At 43.6% G+C, this 15,599-nt stretch overlaps 2 protein-coding genes and 1 long non-coding RNA gene across 12 annotated transcripts in view; 1 reads left to right on the top strand and 2 right to left on the bottom strand.

The window, feature by feature from the left end:
* The first annotated feature begins 148 nt into the window (after positions 1–148).
* Positions 149–15,599, top strand: part of LOC115283068 — a 20,080-nt gene continuing 4,629 nt past the window's right edge. The window contains exons 1-2 of the long non-coding RNA XR_003904887.1: positions 149–284; positions 13,484–15,281. This is a non-coding gene — a long non-coding RNA (uncharacterized LOC115283068). The remainder of the gene's footprint in view (positions 285–13,483; positions 15,282–15,599) is intronic.
* RSKR (ribosomal protein S6 kinase related) lies at positions 3,608–11,643 on the bottom strand. Of its 8 annotated transcripts, none has more exons than XM_029929385.1 (12): positions 11,081–11,643; positions 10,442–10,690; positions 10,267–10,350; positions 10,082–10,150; positions 9,632–9,701; positions 9,298–9,402; positions 9,072–9,118; positions 8,802–8,829; positions 8,603–8,692; positions 8,434–8,522; positions 8,186–8,296; positions 3,608–3,761 (listed from the first exon to the last, which is right to left on the bottom strand). In XM_029929385.1, exons 1-12 carry the CDS (start codon positions 11,261–11,263, stop codon positions 3,642–3,644), a joined length of 1,245 nt encoding a protein of 414 aa, XP_029785245.1. In that variant the 5' UTR covers positions 11,264–11,643; the 3' UTR covers positions 3,608–3,641. The 8 variants fall into 8 exon arrangements, with proteins under 8 accessions (XP_029785245.1, XP_029785246.1, XP_029785248.1 ...); XM_029929386.1 differs by having other exon boundaries at positions 3,608–3,758; XM_029929388.1 differs by lacking the exon at positions 3,608–3,761 and adding an exon at positions 6,623–6,659.
* Positions 11,750–15,599, bottom strand: part of KIAA0100 (KIAA0100 ortholog) — a 27,994-nt gene continuing 24,144 nt past the window's right edge. For 2 of the 3 annotated variants that reach the window (XM_029929376.1, XM_029929377.1), the window contains exons 32-39: positions 15,067–15,247; positions 14,318–14,404; positions 14,007–14,117; positions 13,732–13,867; positions 13,497–13,627; positions 13,215–13,316; positions 12,733–12,867; positions 11,750–12,313 (exon numbers count right to left, since the gene is read on the bottom strand). In XM_029929376.1, the coding sequence (XP_029785236.1) occupies positions 12,131–12,313; positions 12,733–12,867; positions 13,215–13,316; positions 13,497–13,627; positions 13,732–13,867; positions 14,007–14,117; positions 14,318–14,404; positions 15,067–15,247 (1,066 nt within the window). In that variant the 3' untranslated portion in view covers positions 11,750–12,130. Of the gene's footprint in view, positions 12,314–12,732; positions 12,868–13,214; positions 13,317–13,496; positions 13,628–13,731; positions 13,884–14,006; positions 14,118–14,317; positions 14,405–15,066; positions 15,248–15,599 lie in introns of those variants that run through there. The other variant, XM_029929378.1, reaches the window with a different exon arrangement.

Here is a 15,599-nt window from a genome sequence, read left to right as displayed (position 1 = left end):
AGGGACAGCCCTCATTTTCTTTTCGGACACCTCTCCCAACCCCCTCCGGCGCGCGCTGGAGTGCTGCTTCACCCAGAGGGAAGGGTACCCGAGGTAGCTGGAGACTTGAAGATCAGGTCCCTCCCGCTTCCAGCAGCCGTCCCCGCCCGCCCCCCCTAGTCTCACACCTTCAGAAAAGTTGTCTCGGCTGGCTGGCCTCCGGAAGTCTCTCCTCAGGTTTCCCCTAGTTACCTGACGCCTCAGGCTCGACGGGAAGGAGGCGGCCGCGAGTGCGGGAGGGAGAGGTGAGTGGAGCTTTTGAAATCAGGCTCGCTCGGGGCCTCGGCTCGTAGGCCCTGCGGCGGCGGTGGTGGCCCGAGGCGAAATTCACTGGCGCTATCCCTTGGCCTCCTCTCCGTTTCTGGTGTTTTCTTCGGACTTGCCTCAGGGCCTGCTGCAAGTTTGCAGGAACAACGGCTCGCAAGTATGGAACATGTATTATGTACCTGGCACTGTTCCAAATGCTTTATATGTGTTAACTCCTTTAATTCTCCCGAGGACCTGTGAAGTAGGGACTGTAAATACCCTCCTTTTACAGACCAGAACCCGAGTCATAAGGAAATTATGGCCCGCCCCATAGGTAGAGGGTCGAAATTTCGACCCGCGCTACCAATTAAAGTCGTATATTCTTGGGTCAGCCTGAGTCCCCTCCGTGGGATATCTAGCTATTGAAGGTGGAATTGATTTTTGAAAACATAAGGGCAAGTATTCAAAGTTAATAGTTTAGGATTTTGCAGCACTGTGCCTTATTTACACTCTGAAGTGTACTTGGAAAATGAATTTGGAAAAGGAGATCATCCAAAGAGGAGGAACTGTTAATCTGTCATGAACTGCAAGACTCTCAGGGGATGGGCTCTTCTAGAACCCTGTAGTCTGATCCCGTAGGCACTGGCCACATGTGAGAACTTGAGAACTTCAGATGTGGCTAGTCCGAATTGAGATGTGTTATAGGTGTAAAACACAAACTGGGGTTTGAAGACTTTATGAGAAAAAGATTATAAAATATTATTTAATATTGATTTCATGTTGAAATTCTATTTTAGGCCTATTAGGTTTGGTAAAATGCATTAACCTTAAATTCTCCTGGGGCGCCTGGGTGGCTCAGTCGACTAAGCGTCCGGTTTCCTCAGGTCATGATCTCACAGTTGGTGAGTTCAAGCCCTGGGTCAGGCTCTGTGCTGACAGATGAGAGCCTGGAGCCTGCTTAGGATTCTGTGTCTCCCTCTCTCTGCCCCACTCCCCTGCTCGCACTGTCTTTCTCTGTCTCAAAAATAGATTAAAAAAAACATTTAAAAAACATTAAATTCTCCTGTTTCTTTTTCCCTTTTTAATGTGGCTGCCAGAAATTTTTAAATCACTTATGGAGGCTTATATTGTACTTCTATGAGACAGCACTGCTCTAGAAACATAACAGCCCCAGCCTGCAGGCACTACGGATAAAGGTTGCTTGAATGGAAGCCTGGAAGGACAACATAAGGGCACACAGACTTGAGCCTGGGGTTTCCCAAGACCTGGCAGAGAGAATCCCAAGGTGTATGTACTTCTGGTCAATCAAAAACACCCAGCAAATAAAACAAGGGTGGAAAATTGCAGAAAAACCAAGTGCCAGCGGTAAAAGCTTGTATTATAGAAATGTGTGTATTGGCATGTTTAGTTCTTATTGCAGTTGGTGTATCAGATGCTAGTTGAGTAGCTGGAATGATACAGTGCTTCCAGCAGCAAATTAGGAGGGATACGGAAGGGTAGATGAGCGGGAAAATACAGTTATAAATAGGTAACATAAACAGGATGTTTGTTGGTGTTTTTCATAACTTCTTAAATTTGGTGGTTTTCAAATTATAAAAGTATTAGATTTTTTTTTATAGCAAGCAAAACAATGCAATGCAAAGATGTATTAAAGGCAAAGCCTCCCCAGTCCATTCTACCTGCCTGAGGTAATCAATAGCATGTACACCTTTGTAAAAACATATATGCATACACATACACACAGAAGTTTTGTAGGTCTTTATTTAGACACACATTACCCCCCAAATTAATTGATGTATATATAGAATGGGGTCTCTGGGATTGAGGGCTAGTGTCTTTTTTTTTTTTCTCCACTTTTACTTACTCATCTCCCATTTTTTCATGTTCTCTGTCTCTGACACACACACGGAGGGGAAGAGGCATTGAGTTCTTTACAAAAATGGCATTTTTCCCCCTCACTCAATGTCTTGAATAGAGTTGTTTTAGCTTTTAAGTAAATTCTGCCCCCGCCCAACATGGGGCTTGAACTCACAACTGTGAAATTGAGTCACATGCTCTAACAACTGAGCCAACCAGGTGTCCCTTATAGAGAGACTTCTACATCAGCTGATACAAATAAAATTGATTTGTCACTTCATATACCTTGTCCTTTTTAAAAAATAGGTTATTTCTCTATTATTTTTAAGAGTTTTATATTCAACTGTCATCACACTGCAAAATTATTTTAGATCTTGTTTTGTCCACTGACTTTATTTTTTACATATTTTTCCTTTTTTTTTTAAGTTTCTTAAATTTATTTTTGAGAAAGAGTACAAGCAGGGGAGGGGCAGAGAGAGGGAGAGAGAGAGAATCCCAAGCAGGCCTCATGCCATCAGTGTGGAACCCAACATGGGCCTCAAACTCACAAACTTTCAGCTCATGACCTGAGCCAAAACCAGGAGTTGGACACTTAACCAACTGAGCCACTCATGTGCCCCTATCCATTGGCTTTATTAATTGTATCTTTGGCCATACATAGAAGACTTTTATATGGTCAAGTTGTTTATCTTTCCTTTAAGACTATCTTGATTCATTTTTCAAATTTTTATGTAAATGTGCTTCTTTTATAGTGCTTTCATTTCTATCTTGATTTAGGCATCTCCTCCATCCTTTCTTAAAATTTTTGTTTTGATGACCACACTTAAATCCTTAATGTATTTAAAATTAAGTTTTGTATACGATATGAAGCGGTCCAGATATTTAAAAACACTTGGGTTTTGGTTTTTTAGGTAATCTCTATGCCCATTGTGGGGCTTGAACTCACAACCCCCATATCAAGAATTGTATTCTCTACCAACTGAGCCAGCCAACACTTGTAAGTTTTTACTTTTAGGATTAGAGATTACTTATTTTGTAAATATGCAATTACATAAGCCAAATCAGCAACTCTGAGAAGTATGCACCAGGCAGTTCTAAGTGAACTCAAGGATGAAACTGTGGAATTAGTAGCCCTGCCTCAATGAATGGTGTATGTCTATATGGTGGAGTATGTGTATGATATATATGAGGAGAGTACTGAACAAAGGAGGCAGTAGAACAGCTGCTAATCCGCGGGGCTCCATAAACCAGCAAAACTCATGAACAGGCCAGTGAAATCTGAAATAATATGTTCCTCTGAATATAAGCAAAACCAAACTATAGGGAAGAAAGTAGCATGCTTTTTTGTAAATAAAATAATCATTCCTGATCAGTATATCAGAACTCCTCACAGTGGTTTTATTAGTTTGCTAGGGTTACTGTAACAAAGTACCACAAACTGGGTGGCTCAAACAATGGAAATTTATTTTCTCGCAGTTCTGGAGGCTAGAAGTCCAAGATCAAGGTAAACCAAGTAGAGTTGGTTTCTTCTGAGGCCTCTCCCGTTGGCTTGTAGATAGCTGCCTTCTCCCTGTATCTCCACATGGTCTTCCCTCTGTGTGGCTGTGTCCTAATTTCTTCTTTTTTTTAAAGTTTATTTATTTTCAGAGAGAACACATGAGCAGGGGAGGGGCAGAGAGAGAGAGACAGAGAGAGAGAGAGAGAGAGAGAGAGAGAGAATCCCAAGCAGGCTCCGTGCTGTCAGCACAGAACCCAACATGGGGCTCAAACTCACGAACCATGAGATCATGACTTGAGCCGAAATCAAGAGTCAGAAGCTTAACCAACTGAGCCATCCAGGCACCCCTCCCCCCATTTTTTCTTTATAAAGACACCAATCATTGGATTAGGGCCAACCCATATGACCGCATTTTTAACTTAATTACATCTTTAAAGACTATTTTCACATATATAGTCACATTCTGAAGTACTGAGGGTTAGGACTACAATGTATTAATGCAAGGATGGGGGATATGGTGGAGACACAATTCAGCCGTAATAGGGATTAATAATGCATTGAATAAGGTTTTATTTTTTAAAAACTTTGACAAGATTTTTATATTGAATTTATTTAAATAAGTTAACTAAGGAATTTTGATGACCAGTTTGTGAAATCAATGAACTAGTAAACAGATCAACACATGGTAAAGAAACTTAGAGGCACGAAACAAGTAGAACTACAAAGACACTTTTCTAGAAGGAGAATATACATATTGGTGTTAAGATAATCTTACATTCTTAGAAAAGATAGAAGGGAGTACAGCGTAAAATATCCATATTGATAGGTATATCTGGTTTCTTCTAGGTAATGAGAAATGATTTCAGGTTGTATATAATTTTTTAGGAGAGCCTGGGTGGCTCAGTTGGTTAAGTGTCCTACTTTTTATTTTGGCTCAGATCATAATCTCATGGTTTGTGATGAGATTCTCTCTCCCTCTCTGACCTTGCCCTCTCTCTCAAGTAAATTTAAAAAAATATTTTTAAGTGATGGATAAAAAAAAAAAGTGATAAGTCAGTGATTTTAAGTGGGGGTGGGGAGTGGCAGGAAAGAATGCTTTCCAGGGATGCACATATCAAAACTATGGGTGAGGACAGTGCTTTTTCAAATTATACATTCTGAAACTTTGATTTTCTATCACCCCCTCCACTCTACCCTGAGAATCACTATAGTGCCCCACTGATTGAAGAGAGTCCATTAAAAATGACATTTGATAAGAAATAATTCAAACTATACTTTCATGATTATGGTCTCAAAGCTCTCTGATATAACCTGAGAAAGGGACCCTAGTGACATGTTGACCATGTCCTAAAGACCTTACCCAATATGCTGCTGTGATCAGAGAGGCTATATAATGTTGAGTGACCTGAACATTAACATTGGATCAGGACACCTAGTATCATAAAATCACCTGCATCTGCTTTTTGAAAAAGCATCACAGAACTCTGAAGCCCATTCTGCACAATTAAGAATCAGTGATTATAACCCCCTCATTTTATATATAGGAAACTACAATCCAGAGAAATTCAAATAACTTGTGTAAAGACTCTAAGATAGTTATTAACTACTTTAGAAACCATTAATTCCTATTACAGGTATTCAGGGTTTTTATCCAATGTGTAGTTCTAGTCACTATAACTTAAAAAGAAAATGTAATTAAGCTGAAAAAAAAAGTCTAAAGAGAAACAAATTAGATAATCAAAAGGACTACCATTACACTTATTTATTCATTTATATCCCAATCTCATTCCAAAAAGGCATACACAGATACAGATAATAAAGTAAGAAAATAACATTAAACAGAAAAATGAGAATAAGGGAAATAAAGATAAAAAAGGAAATGAAACCAGGAATGTGTCTAGCATATAAATTTACAATACGAAGTCCTAAACACTTGTAGGAAATGGACCACAAATTAGGCTCTAACTGGCCTAGCACAGATATGAAGAAAAAAATACAGTCAGTTGAATATTTAGTATCTTTAAGGTAAAATCAAACAGCAATTCAGGAAAAGCACAGCTGGATTCAGAGGAAATTTCTCCCATGCATCCTTGAACAGAACATTATGAATTGTAATGCTAAACACCCTTTACAACAGCCACAGCTATTAAATTTCACGGGGATTTTCCTACGGATTGCCAAAGTATAATCCAGAAAAAGCAATTCTGCAGAGGCCAATAAAAAGCCAGCTATACAGGAAAAATCTTGCTTAATCCAGAGACAGAATTAATAAACATAAGCACACAGAGTACTTTTCAGACTCTCTTTGGTCTGTAAAGAGAGATCAAATATAACTGAAGAATGATAAAATGAAGGTTTTGAGGGGTGCCTGGCTGGCTTCGTCAGAAAGGCATGTGACTCTTGATCTTGGGGTTGAGTTCCAGCCCCACGGTGGGTACAGAGATTACTTCAGTAAACAAAGTTTTACAAGAATTGTTTTAAATGAAGGTTTTAAGAAGTTTAGAAAGATGAAAAGAAATTATAAAGGGCAGAAATGTATACAAATTTAAGGTCCAGATGATTTTCCTTATTAAAGGAAAAGGTTTGGGGCACCTGGGTAGCTTAATCTGTTAAGCATCAGACTTTTAATTTAAGCTCAGGACCTGATCTCATGGCTTGTAACTTTTGAGCCCTGCATCGGCTCTGTGGGGACAGTGTGGAACCTGCTTGGGATTCTCTCTTCTTTCTCTCTCTGCCCCTCCCCAGCATGCTCATGCGCGCCCGCCCACCCGCTTGCGCGCGTGCTCGCTTGCGCTCTCTCTCTCTCTCTCTCTCTCTCTCTCGAAAACAAACTTAAAAAAAAGAAAAGGAGAGGCACCTGGGTGGCTCAGTTGGTTGGACATCCGACTTTGGCTCTGGTTATGATCTCACATTTGTGAGTTCGAGCCCTGTGTCAAGCTCTGTTCTGACAGTTCAAAGCCTGCAGCCAGCTTCAGATTCTGTTCTCCCTCTCTGCCCCTTACCTGCTTGTGCTCTGTCTCTGTCTCAAAAATAAACAAACATTAAAAAATTTTTTTTTTAATAAAAAGGAAAAGGTCTTGAAATACATCTCTAACCTTAGATCTTAAGGTCGGTATCATGCCTCTTAATCCCTTGGTTTACCCACCAGAAACTGAATCCCAGGCCATCTAGGGAAATAATCAGTTTAATAATCCTTGTGTCTTCCGAAGAGACTTTGTTTTGAAAAAAAAAATTCGAGCTATTCCAATTAGCCCTAGAAAAGACATCGAAACCACCCATGTTTCAGTTCCTATTCCTCACGTTAGGCTATTAGATTCACTTTTGAAATTTTTAAATATTAGATTTATCACAGACTGGCCTTCAGCCCCCATATGTTTTAGCTGCATATTTAGGGGTTAAAATGCCAGCTTTTGAGACTTTTGAAAAACATTTATACTACTTCTGACAAACCTATTAAACACATAAATAGCACCTTGAGACTCCATGAAGTGTTACTGCTCAAGAATGGAAATATGGCAGGGAAACAAGGAAAGGGAAAAGTAGAGAAAGCCTCTGGGTGAAAGCTTCAGGGTATGAGCATTGGAGAAATGAAGCAAAGGAAAAGGTCAACACTCTGATCTAAGATGTTGAATTGAGAGGTAGGTTGTATTAGGGGGTAGGGCCAAATGTGGCTGCCAATAGCAGAATACCCAAGATTTGAACTCTGGTCCAACAAGTAGAAGAACAGAATGGTAAGAGGCTACAGAGTAAAAACAAACTGGATCATCAAAGCAGTCATAATGAGTTGACAGTGAAGGAGATCCTTGGGTTCCCATATAGGCCCCAAGCTACAGTAGAGGGGCTCAAGCAAGGCTGGGACGGACCAGGTAGGCCTCCAGGTTACAGTCAAAGTTCTTGAAAAGCATGGACTCCGATGGACTGGGCCGGGTAGCTTGTATCTCCGTAACAAAGGTCACTGGCTGCTTCTGTAGGAGCTCTGGATCAAAGGCCACACCCCGAAAGAAAGGGTGGACCTGGAAGTGATGCAAATAACGTAGACGGTGGAGGGGATTCTGGCATAAGAGCTGAAGGCAAATAGAGCATGAAGGATAGATGAGATAGGAGAGGAGCTACACAGAAAAGCTGGAAAAGGAGAAGTTCACAGAGCTGTGGAGGATAAAGAATTCTAAAGAGGATCTGAAAGGGAGAAATGGGCTATTTGGGCTGGGGGGGGGACGGCGGCAAAAGTGGGAATAGAGGCACTATCCTGGTAACAGAGCAGCACTGGCCCTCTCTCTCAGAAGTGACCGGTTATGGGTGTGGCGGATATCTGAAGGATGAGAAACTCAGAACTGAAATTTGAAATGCCAGGTAGAGGGCAGGTGGTGAGGTGGTACTTGATCAAGTTAGAACATGCAAGCACGCATGCATATACACACACACACACACACACACACACAGACTCACCAAATTATTAGAGGAATGGAGAAATCTCATTTCAGTAATAGGGAAATGAGAGAATTGAATGGTTTAGTAGTCAAGAAGGAAAGTAGTGGTCATCCTTACCTCATGGAGCAGGAGAGAGAGCCCCTGGTTAAGAGAAGCTGGAATCTCAGAATCATAGTGGGTCACACTTGCCAACATGGCCACATGATCTCTCTCTGCAGCAACTGGGAACTGAGTTAAGAGGTGGGGGATGGGGGGGGGGACCCGGTGGTGTCACTGTTTACTGGAAATAAGGCAAGATTTCCTAAGGTCTTCTTCCCACTACAGGGCAGAGCTCCTCTATTTGCCCAACCCTACCATTTTCTCACCTTCCCAGTTGCCAGACAGAAAAGCAAGACACCCAGGGACCACCAATCAGCAGCATGGTTGTAAGGCCCTCCACTCAGTACCTCAGGGGCTAGATTTGAAAGACAGTGTCACTGACATCAATTGGCTATCCTGCCAATGCTTACCCGACAGTTTTAGCCCCTGTCTCACCCATGTACTGAAGAGTGCCACAGATAGTATAGGCTCGGGCTCCCTGGGACAGGTGGCGGGACAGACCAAAGTCTGTCAGTTTCAGATGGCCTGTGAAAGATAAGGCAATAGCACCACTTTGTCCCACCCCTCATCAGCCATGACATTCCCAAACTGAGGGTACCTCTCATTCTGGGGCTAGGAAAAGAAAAGGACTTACCTCGTTCATCCAGAAGGATATTCTCCATCTGAAAAATCAATCACAAGTGAGAAGTTATTATTCATCTTCCCTTTTGACCTTCTTTTATCATATCATGTATACCTGTCAGCTGAGGAAGATGCCCTAGTCAGTATTCAAGTCTATACTTTGAGGGCTCTTGCCCAAATCCTTAACCCCAAGGTCAGCTATCCTCAGCTCCCCCCTCCCTTCTTGGATCTGTTGGCACTTCTTACTGATGAGCCACTTCAGACAAAGAGAAAAAGCACTTAACTCTACCTTCACATCTCGGTGGATGATGCCCAAATCATGGAGATAGCCTGTGGATGACAGCAAGTAATGGAGTCTGCTAAAGCTCTCCTGTCTTTCCAGTTTCCCTAGTAGTTCCCATCCCATCCCTATCCCTGTTCTTTGACCTCCAGAGTTAATACCGCTTCTCTTTTCGGCCCCTCCCCCTTAATTCTTCCCTCAATTCCATTACCATTTCTGTTTCACTTACACAGAACCAGAACCAGTTCAGCAGCAAAGAGGCGGAGGGAAGCCTCAGTCAAGCAGCCAACAGAGGACCACAGGGAGTAAAGATCTGTCCTGCAGTAGCTGCACACTGCAAAGTAACAGAAGTCTAGGCAATATTGGGGGGTAATGTGCCTGGGCTCAAAGGCATTTTAGGCCTCTTGCCCAAACTGATGCCGTATGTTGTTCCCTCTCCCTTTGAGAGACAGAAGTGCTCAGAGTAGGGAAACAGCAAAGGGAGAACAAGCAAAGGGATGGGTAATCTTAGGTGGGGAGTACAATAGGATGACTCTTGGAAATGAGAGAGGCCAGTCACTCACTAATGAAGAGGTGCCGTTTTCCCTGCCAAGTGTCCCCCAAACCGTGTACAAAAGGATGGTTCATCTGTCGCTAGGGATGAAGAAAACAGGAAGTTAGGGAGGAAAAAGGGCACTGAGGATCAAGGCAGCTAAGAAGTCAGAATTTAACCTAGTTGTGCAGAAAGGGAGCTGCTGCCCTACCTCTAAGTTCAGGTGAACAAAATAGTAGGGACTGTCTATCTGGTAATCCCCAAAACAGCATGATACTACAAACACACTGGGACAGGCTAGAGAGGTTTCCCTGGAAGGACCTAGAATTAACTGCTGATAACTACCTTTCCCAGGATCTGCTTTGGTTGAAACAGAGGGAGGGGGCAGAACAAGGAATTGCAGGGTAGTTGAACAGGAAAGGTGCTTTCTCCACCTGTGGTTTAGTTCTTCCTAGGCTCCAGTCCTGGGCTCTGTGCATACCTGGATGCTAACCTCCTCTTTGCACTGCCTCAAGATGTTCCTCTGTAGGACCATTACCTTGGACACCACCTATAAAAGGAGAGGACTGATGATTCCTACAGGTTGTTTATTCTGCCCATCCTTTTTGAAATCAAGATAGGAAGCAGGAACTAGAGAATGATATGGAAGAATACCTAGGTCCCTACCTTCACCGCACATACTGCTTTCTGGTCACAGTCTAGCACCTTGAGGACCATTCCAAAAGAGCCTTTAGCCACAAGTCCTAAAATCTGTACAGAGAAATGAAGAATAGGGCAGTTGAAACTGGCCATTTCTAGATGTCTCCCCCAAGACTGAGACCCCTTCCAGGGACTGACGTACCTTTAGCTGGTGATGCCCTGTAAGGGGCCTAATGGGAAACTCCGGCAGAAAAAGGTTGATGAACTGAGGCAGTGGCCACTCAGACAGAGGCTTCTCTATTAGCAACGAGGCCGGCTCCAGGGGCTCCTGGTGTAGGCAGTGATGCCCCTGTAGTCCCCACAGCTCCTCCAGACCTGACCTGGTAGTCCCCATACCTGACCAGAGGCTCTTCCAGCCTCGGACCCAGGCACCCTGGATGTTGCCACCCTGCTGAGAACCAAGGGAGCCACTCTAAACCTCTACCCTTGAGGCATTACAAATTCTGCCCACCTTAGAAGGCACACTCTCAAATCTTAACCTTAGAGATATGTTTTTGAGCACCAGGCAAAATGCCACTATCCTTGCTTTAGGCCAAGGCCTAGATTTCCTGGACATGATTCAAATCCTCTAGGAAAGCAGTATGTAGACATTTTCCCCAGGAAGCATCAGAAATTCAGCCTGAATCTTTCAGTATGGGGTTGGGATATTTTCATAGTATAGCCTCCCATTTCACCTCCACAGTAGACATCACTGACATTATCCTCACTGGTTAGTTCCCAGGCCCCAAACCCATGTCCCTTCCACCTCCCCTAAACAGGCTGCCACAGCCTCACAGCCTACCTTATGAGAAGCAACCCCCCGGGCATGTTGCCCCTGCCGACAGCTCACTGTTCCCATCCAAAGCCTCTGCCTCCTCTCTACACCTGCTAAATCTGCTGTCCCAGTTACATAAGCGATTCCTCCCCCTGATGCTGCATTACACATGAGCCCCGCCTCTTCCCTGCTATTGTAGCCAAGCCCCATTCATCCTCAAATCCTATCCCTCTAGCCCAGTTATGAGTAAGCTCACAGCCAAAACTAAAATGTGTAGATATCTATCAGCATGGGGCCAGTCAGTGTCACACCAGAGCTGGGAAGTATCTGTGATATGGCTTCAGAGGAGGGACAAGGCCATCCTCATTAGAGAGGCAGCTAGAGGATGTGTCTTGGGTTGATGGGGAGGAAGGACACAAGTTGAATCCATGCACTTAACACCCCCCCCAAAAAAAAACCGTAAAATATATTTTTTTCTTTAAGTCATTTTCTTACCATTCTCCAGGGCATACCCCAGGGGGATCCATGACCAGCCCTGACTCCTATTGCCATTTTCCCTAGTGAACTTGGCACAGATTGAGGAGGGGCTGATTTCCCCCGCAGAATGCTAATATCTCTTATACAAGGCAGTGGAATGAGGAACAGGAGATTGGCTCCTCTCCTCAACCTTCTAGCACAGAGGGAGAGCAGTTACACTTAGAAATATATATGTATATATTTATATATAGGTCTATAAAAATTTATCACACTTGATCAAAACTGTCCTTCCCACCCCTTCAGTTGGCCCCAAGGGAACCAGATCCTGATCCTGGGCCCAATCCCTGGGTCTTGCTCTCTTGATGCCTCTCTGGCCCTGGGCCTGCTGATCAGTGTGAGGTAGAACTCAGCAGTATTATCCACCGTGTTCTGCAGGGAACAGACCAGCTGCTAGAAGAGCAGTGCCTCTCTCCACAGTACCCTGTGAGCTCCTGACCACCACAAATCATGATGGATGAGGGGAAGCGCCTCCCACCCCACAAGTCCCTGGGGCCTGAGCCAAAGTCAGATCCTGCACTGCAGCCACTCTTGGATGCTGGATCATTTGCGCCTGCCAAAGATGGACTTCTTGCCAGGGTTCTTGTTGCCCACACTTAAACCGATGAGGAGCCGGGCTTTCTCCTCCTCTTCCTGCTGCTGCATGTTGAGGTCTGATTTAGTTTCTAGCTTTCCCCGGACCTCAGACCCTGTTGCAGGCTTCAGCCTTAGCTTCTCTTTGATTACCTGATAGGTTAAAGAGGGGTAAAAGGGAAGGTAAATATTAGTGGAACAGACAGAATAAATCACTATGAACCAAGTCAAAAAAATTTATTAAGCTTACCTGAAGGCACAATGGGGCAATTCAAATTATTAAATGGTCTCTGCTTTCAAGAAGCTTATAGTCTAACTAGAACCTATTCTAAACCTGAAGTTGCATCACCCTCGGTTCCCTAAAACTCAACAGGAGTTTTATATATGAGTATAAACATTTAAACATCTGACCAAAGTCAGGGAGAGGGCAGGAATAGAAGTTGCTCATTTCATTCACCTGTCCATTGCCAAGGCTACTTGTCCTACACATGTCCTACAATGAAATTCTCGTAAGCACAGGAGCTGTTTGTCAGCCCCTGCTAACCAAACAGCCATGAACTCTGGCAGGATACCTGGGCAACCAGGGCTTTGCGGCTGTCCCTCTTGACAGCCATGGCAAAGTCCAGCCACGTCCATGTGTTGTTGTGGTACTCCAGACAGGGCAGCACAAGGTTAAGGTCACCCCAATCCACACTATTCTTCTCACCCTGCAAGAGAAGGAGGGAGAGGGGAGAGAAAAGAAGAGCAAAAAGATCAGCTGCCATTTTTAGTCCAGACCTAATACTTATTTTAGTATATGTGCTGCTGAAGTGAGCACACAGTCCAATCTAATACCTGAGTCCAAGTCCAGTACTTTCCTGCAGCAGCAATCTAAAGATACTGATTTCCCTTTACCTCATCCTGTAATGGTACTGACTCCTGAAGGCAGCAGAGGGAACAGCAGATTATTCCCCAAAGACCAGCTTCACAATCTAGACTGTCATGCCTCATTTTATCTCTGATATTATCTGGTTCCCTTCCCACTCTGTTCTAGAAGTACTAGGGAGGAGCAGACCTTGTAGCTGACGCACAGAGGAACCTGTGGAATCTTTATGTAGATGAAGGAGTTGTTCATGGCAGCTCGCTCTTTCATCTTGTCAATATCATCCACAGGGTGCTAGGAAAGGCAGGAAAGGAATGTGAGCCCTTGAAGCCATTAGAAGAATCTTAGAACCCCAAACATCTCCATCTTCTTTCATCCCTGGAAAAGACTCAGAAAACAGAAGAAATCCTCAGCTGACCCAAACAGAACCCTAAGATTCTTCCATCTTTCTGTCGTCACAGGCATGTCTGGTACCTCAGGTACTTTCCGAAATGATCTTCTGACACCAGAACTCCGATTTAAGCCTTGTGCAACACCTTTCCCAGGGCCCAGTGGTGCTGCGTCATCTGTTGCAATCAGCTGCCGAGGCTTAACGACTGGTATTCCTATGAAAAAGCAAGCACACCAGTTGTTGTCCTCTCTCTGAAGCTTCAGCTATCTCTGGGGCTGCTACCCCAGTCTTCTGGATCTCCACCATCAAAGTTCTCACCAGTAGTCACCAGTTTGGACTTATCTTCTTCATCACCAACCTCATCATCTTCCACACTTCGGCCAGGAAAGAAAAAGCCCATTATTCTATGGAAGAACTGGTGTGTCAGCTGGATGGTGAGAGGCACCACATTTACCTAAAGAGGAAAAAGGCTGAAGAAGCAATTAAGCTCAGACATCATCCCTCAGTTTACCTACCCCGAATGTAGCATAATAACACACAGATAGCTTTTGAGTGCCCTTTGTTCCTGGGTCCCCAAAGGACTGTTTACTAACCTCAAAGTGTTCCTTAACAGAAATACCCCCAACAGGGGGCCGGACTTTGCTGAAGAGGCGGAGGGCTAGCTGTCGCCCAGATTGGCAGGAGCTCTGGGGCCGTAGGACTACCTGTAAGATAAAGAATGATAAATCTATCCACAAATCCCTTCAGACTAAGAGGAAAAGCAAGTCTTGCTAAGTTAGGCAAGCTTTCAACCTCTCAGATCATCACAATATTTCCCATAGAGCGTTTATGGGGAAGGGCCATTCCAAATGCCCTGTGTTAAGGAACCATGAAAATGGGGCAGGAATGGGGAAATAAGACTTGCCTTATAGACAGCATTGGGGAGGAGGTTGTTCATAGTGAACCAGCCCAACTCCAGAAGATGTTCTGCTGTGTCATCAGACTTATTCACCTATAAAGAGAGATTTTCCCTTCACCTATAAACACAGATTCCCCACCCCACCCCACACTATCATAAGTCTTTCTCAGGAGATTGCTGGAGAATTGCTACATATCCTGTTTTCAGGTTTTTGATGTTTAATCCCAACCTTTGGTATCCCTTTCATTTTCATACAGTCAATTCACCCTTTAATCCACTGTTTCTCATGGGCACTACTAATAAGAACGCTAAGTACCAGTAATCTTCCCAGTCACTGTGATAGTCAAAAATGGCCTCACTCATTTCCAAACTTCCAAGGGGGAAGGAGTGTAGAATAATGAATCGTGTCCTCTCCTCCATGCCATTGGTTATTTATTGCAGGAAAGCTGAATGTCAGTATAGAATTAATTCTATTCCAAGCTGGACTTGGAAGATTACTTCCCTCTGGGCCGTATTTCTAGGGATAATCTTATTCAATGCAAGAAGCATTTGATCCAGCTCATCTGTATCTTTATTATTTAATATTACAAACAGTTGTATCTAAGGGGAACTCTGCTCATGTGTCTATCATCATTAATAATTATTAATTAGTAATCATAATAGTTAGCCTCTTTGTTTCTCTGAGTTACAACTTCTAAGATAGGTCAATGTCTCTCAATTACAGCTGCCTTTATGCAATTGTATAAACCTGATACCTTGCTGTAGAGGAACCGCTGCAGCTCTAGTTCTGCAATCCCTAGCTGTCCATCTTCCTCTGTCAGACGCCATCGTGCCTGAGCAAAGTAGAACTCAGTGCGACGAACCACACTCACATCTTCTTGTTGCTTTCGCAACTCCATCTTATTGGCCTGCTGCAACTGGAAATCCTTAAAACACCTATAAATGAACAGGAAGGCCAGAGCCAATAAAGGTAACAGCATTTGGGTTGGTGGTGAGGTAGAATGCTCTAGAAAGATGCAGGAGGTGAACCCAGAGATGGACCAATTTTGGAACAGCTATTCCCTAATTTTTTTTTTCCACTGGATTCATGTTCCTCACACCCTGGGTCATAGGGGATTGAATCCCATCTTTGAGTTCCATAGCTTTTTTGTTTCTTAAGTTCCCCACCCATCTTGAGAAACTTTAACAGAAGACCATGGGGGAAGGGAAGAGGTAAAAACTAGTTACAAACAGAGAGGGAGGGGAACAAACCATAAGAGACTCTTAAATATAGAGAACAAACTGAGAG

This window comes from Suricata suricatta, chromosome 17 (genome assembly GCF_006229205.1).
Source record: "Suricata suricatta isolate VVHF042 chromosome 17, meerkat_22Aug2017_6uvM2_HiC, whole genome shotgun sequence".
Classification (NCBI taxonomy): domain Eukaryota; kingdom Metazoa; phylum Chordata; class Mammalia; order Carnivora; family Herpestidae; genus Suricata; species Suricata suricatta.
This window is presented reverse-complemented; position numbering and strand designations above follow the sequence as displayed.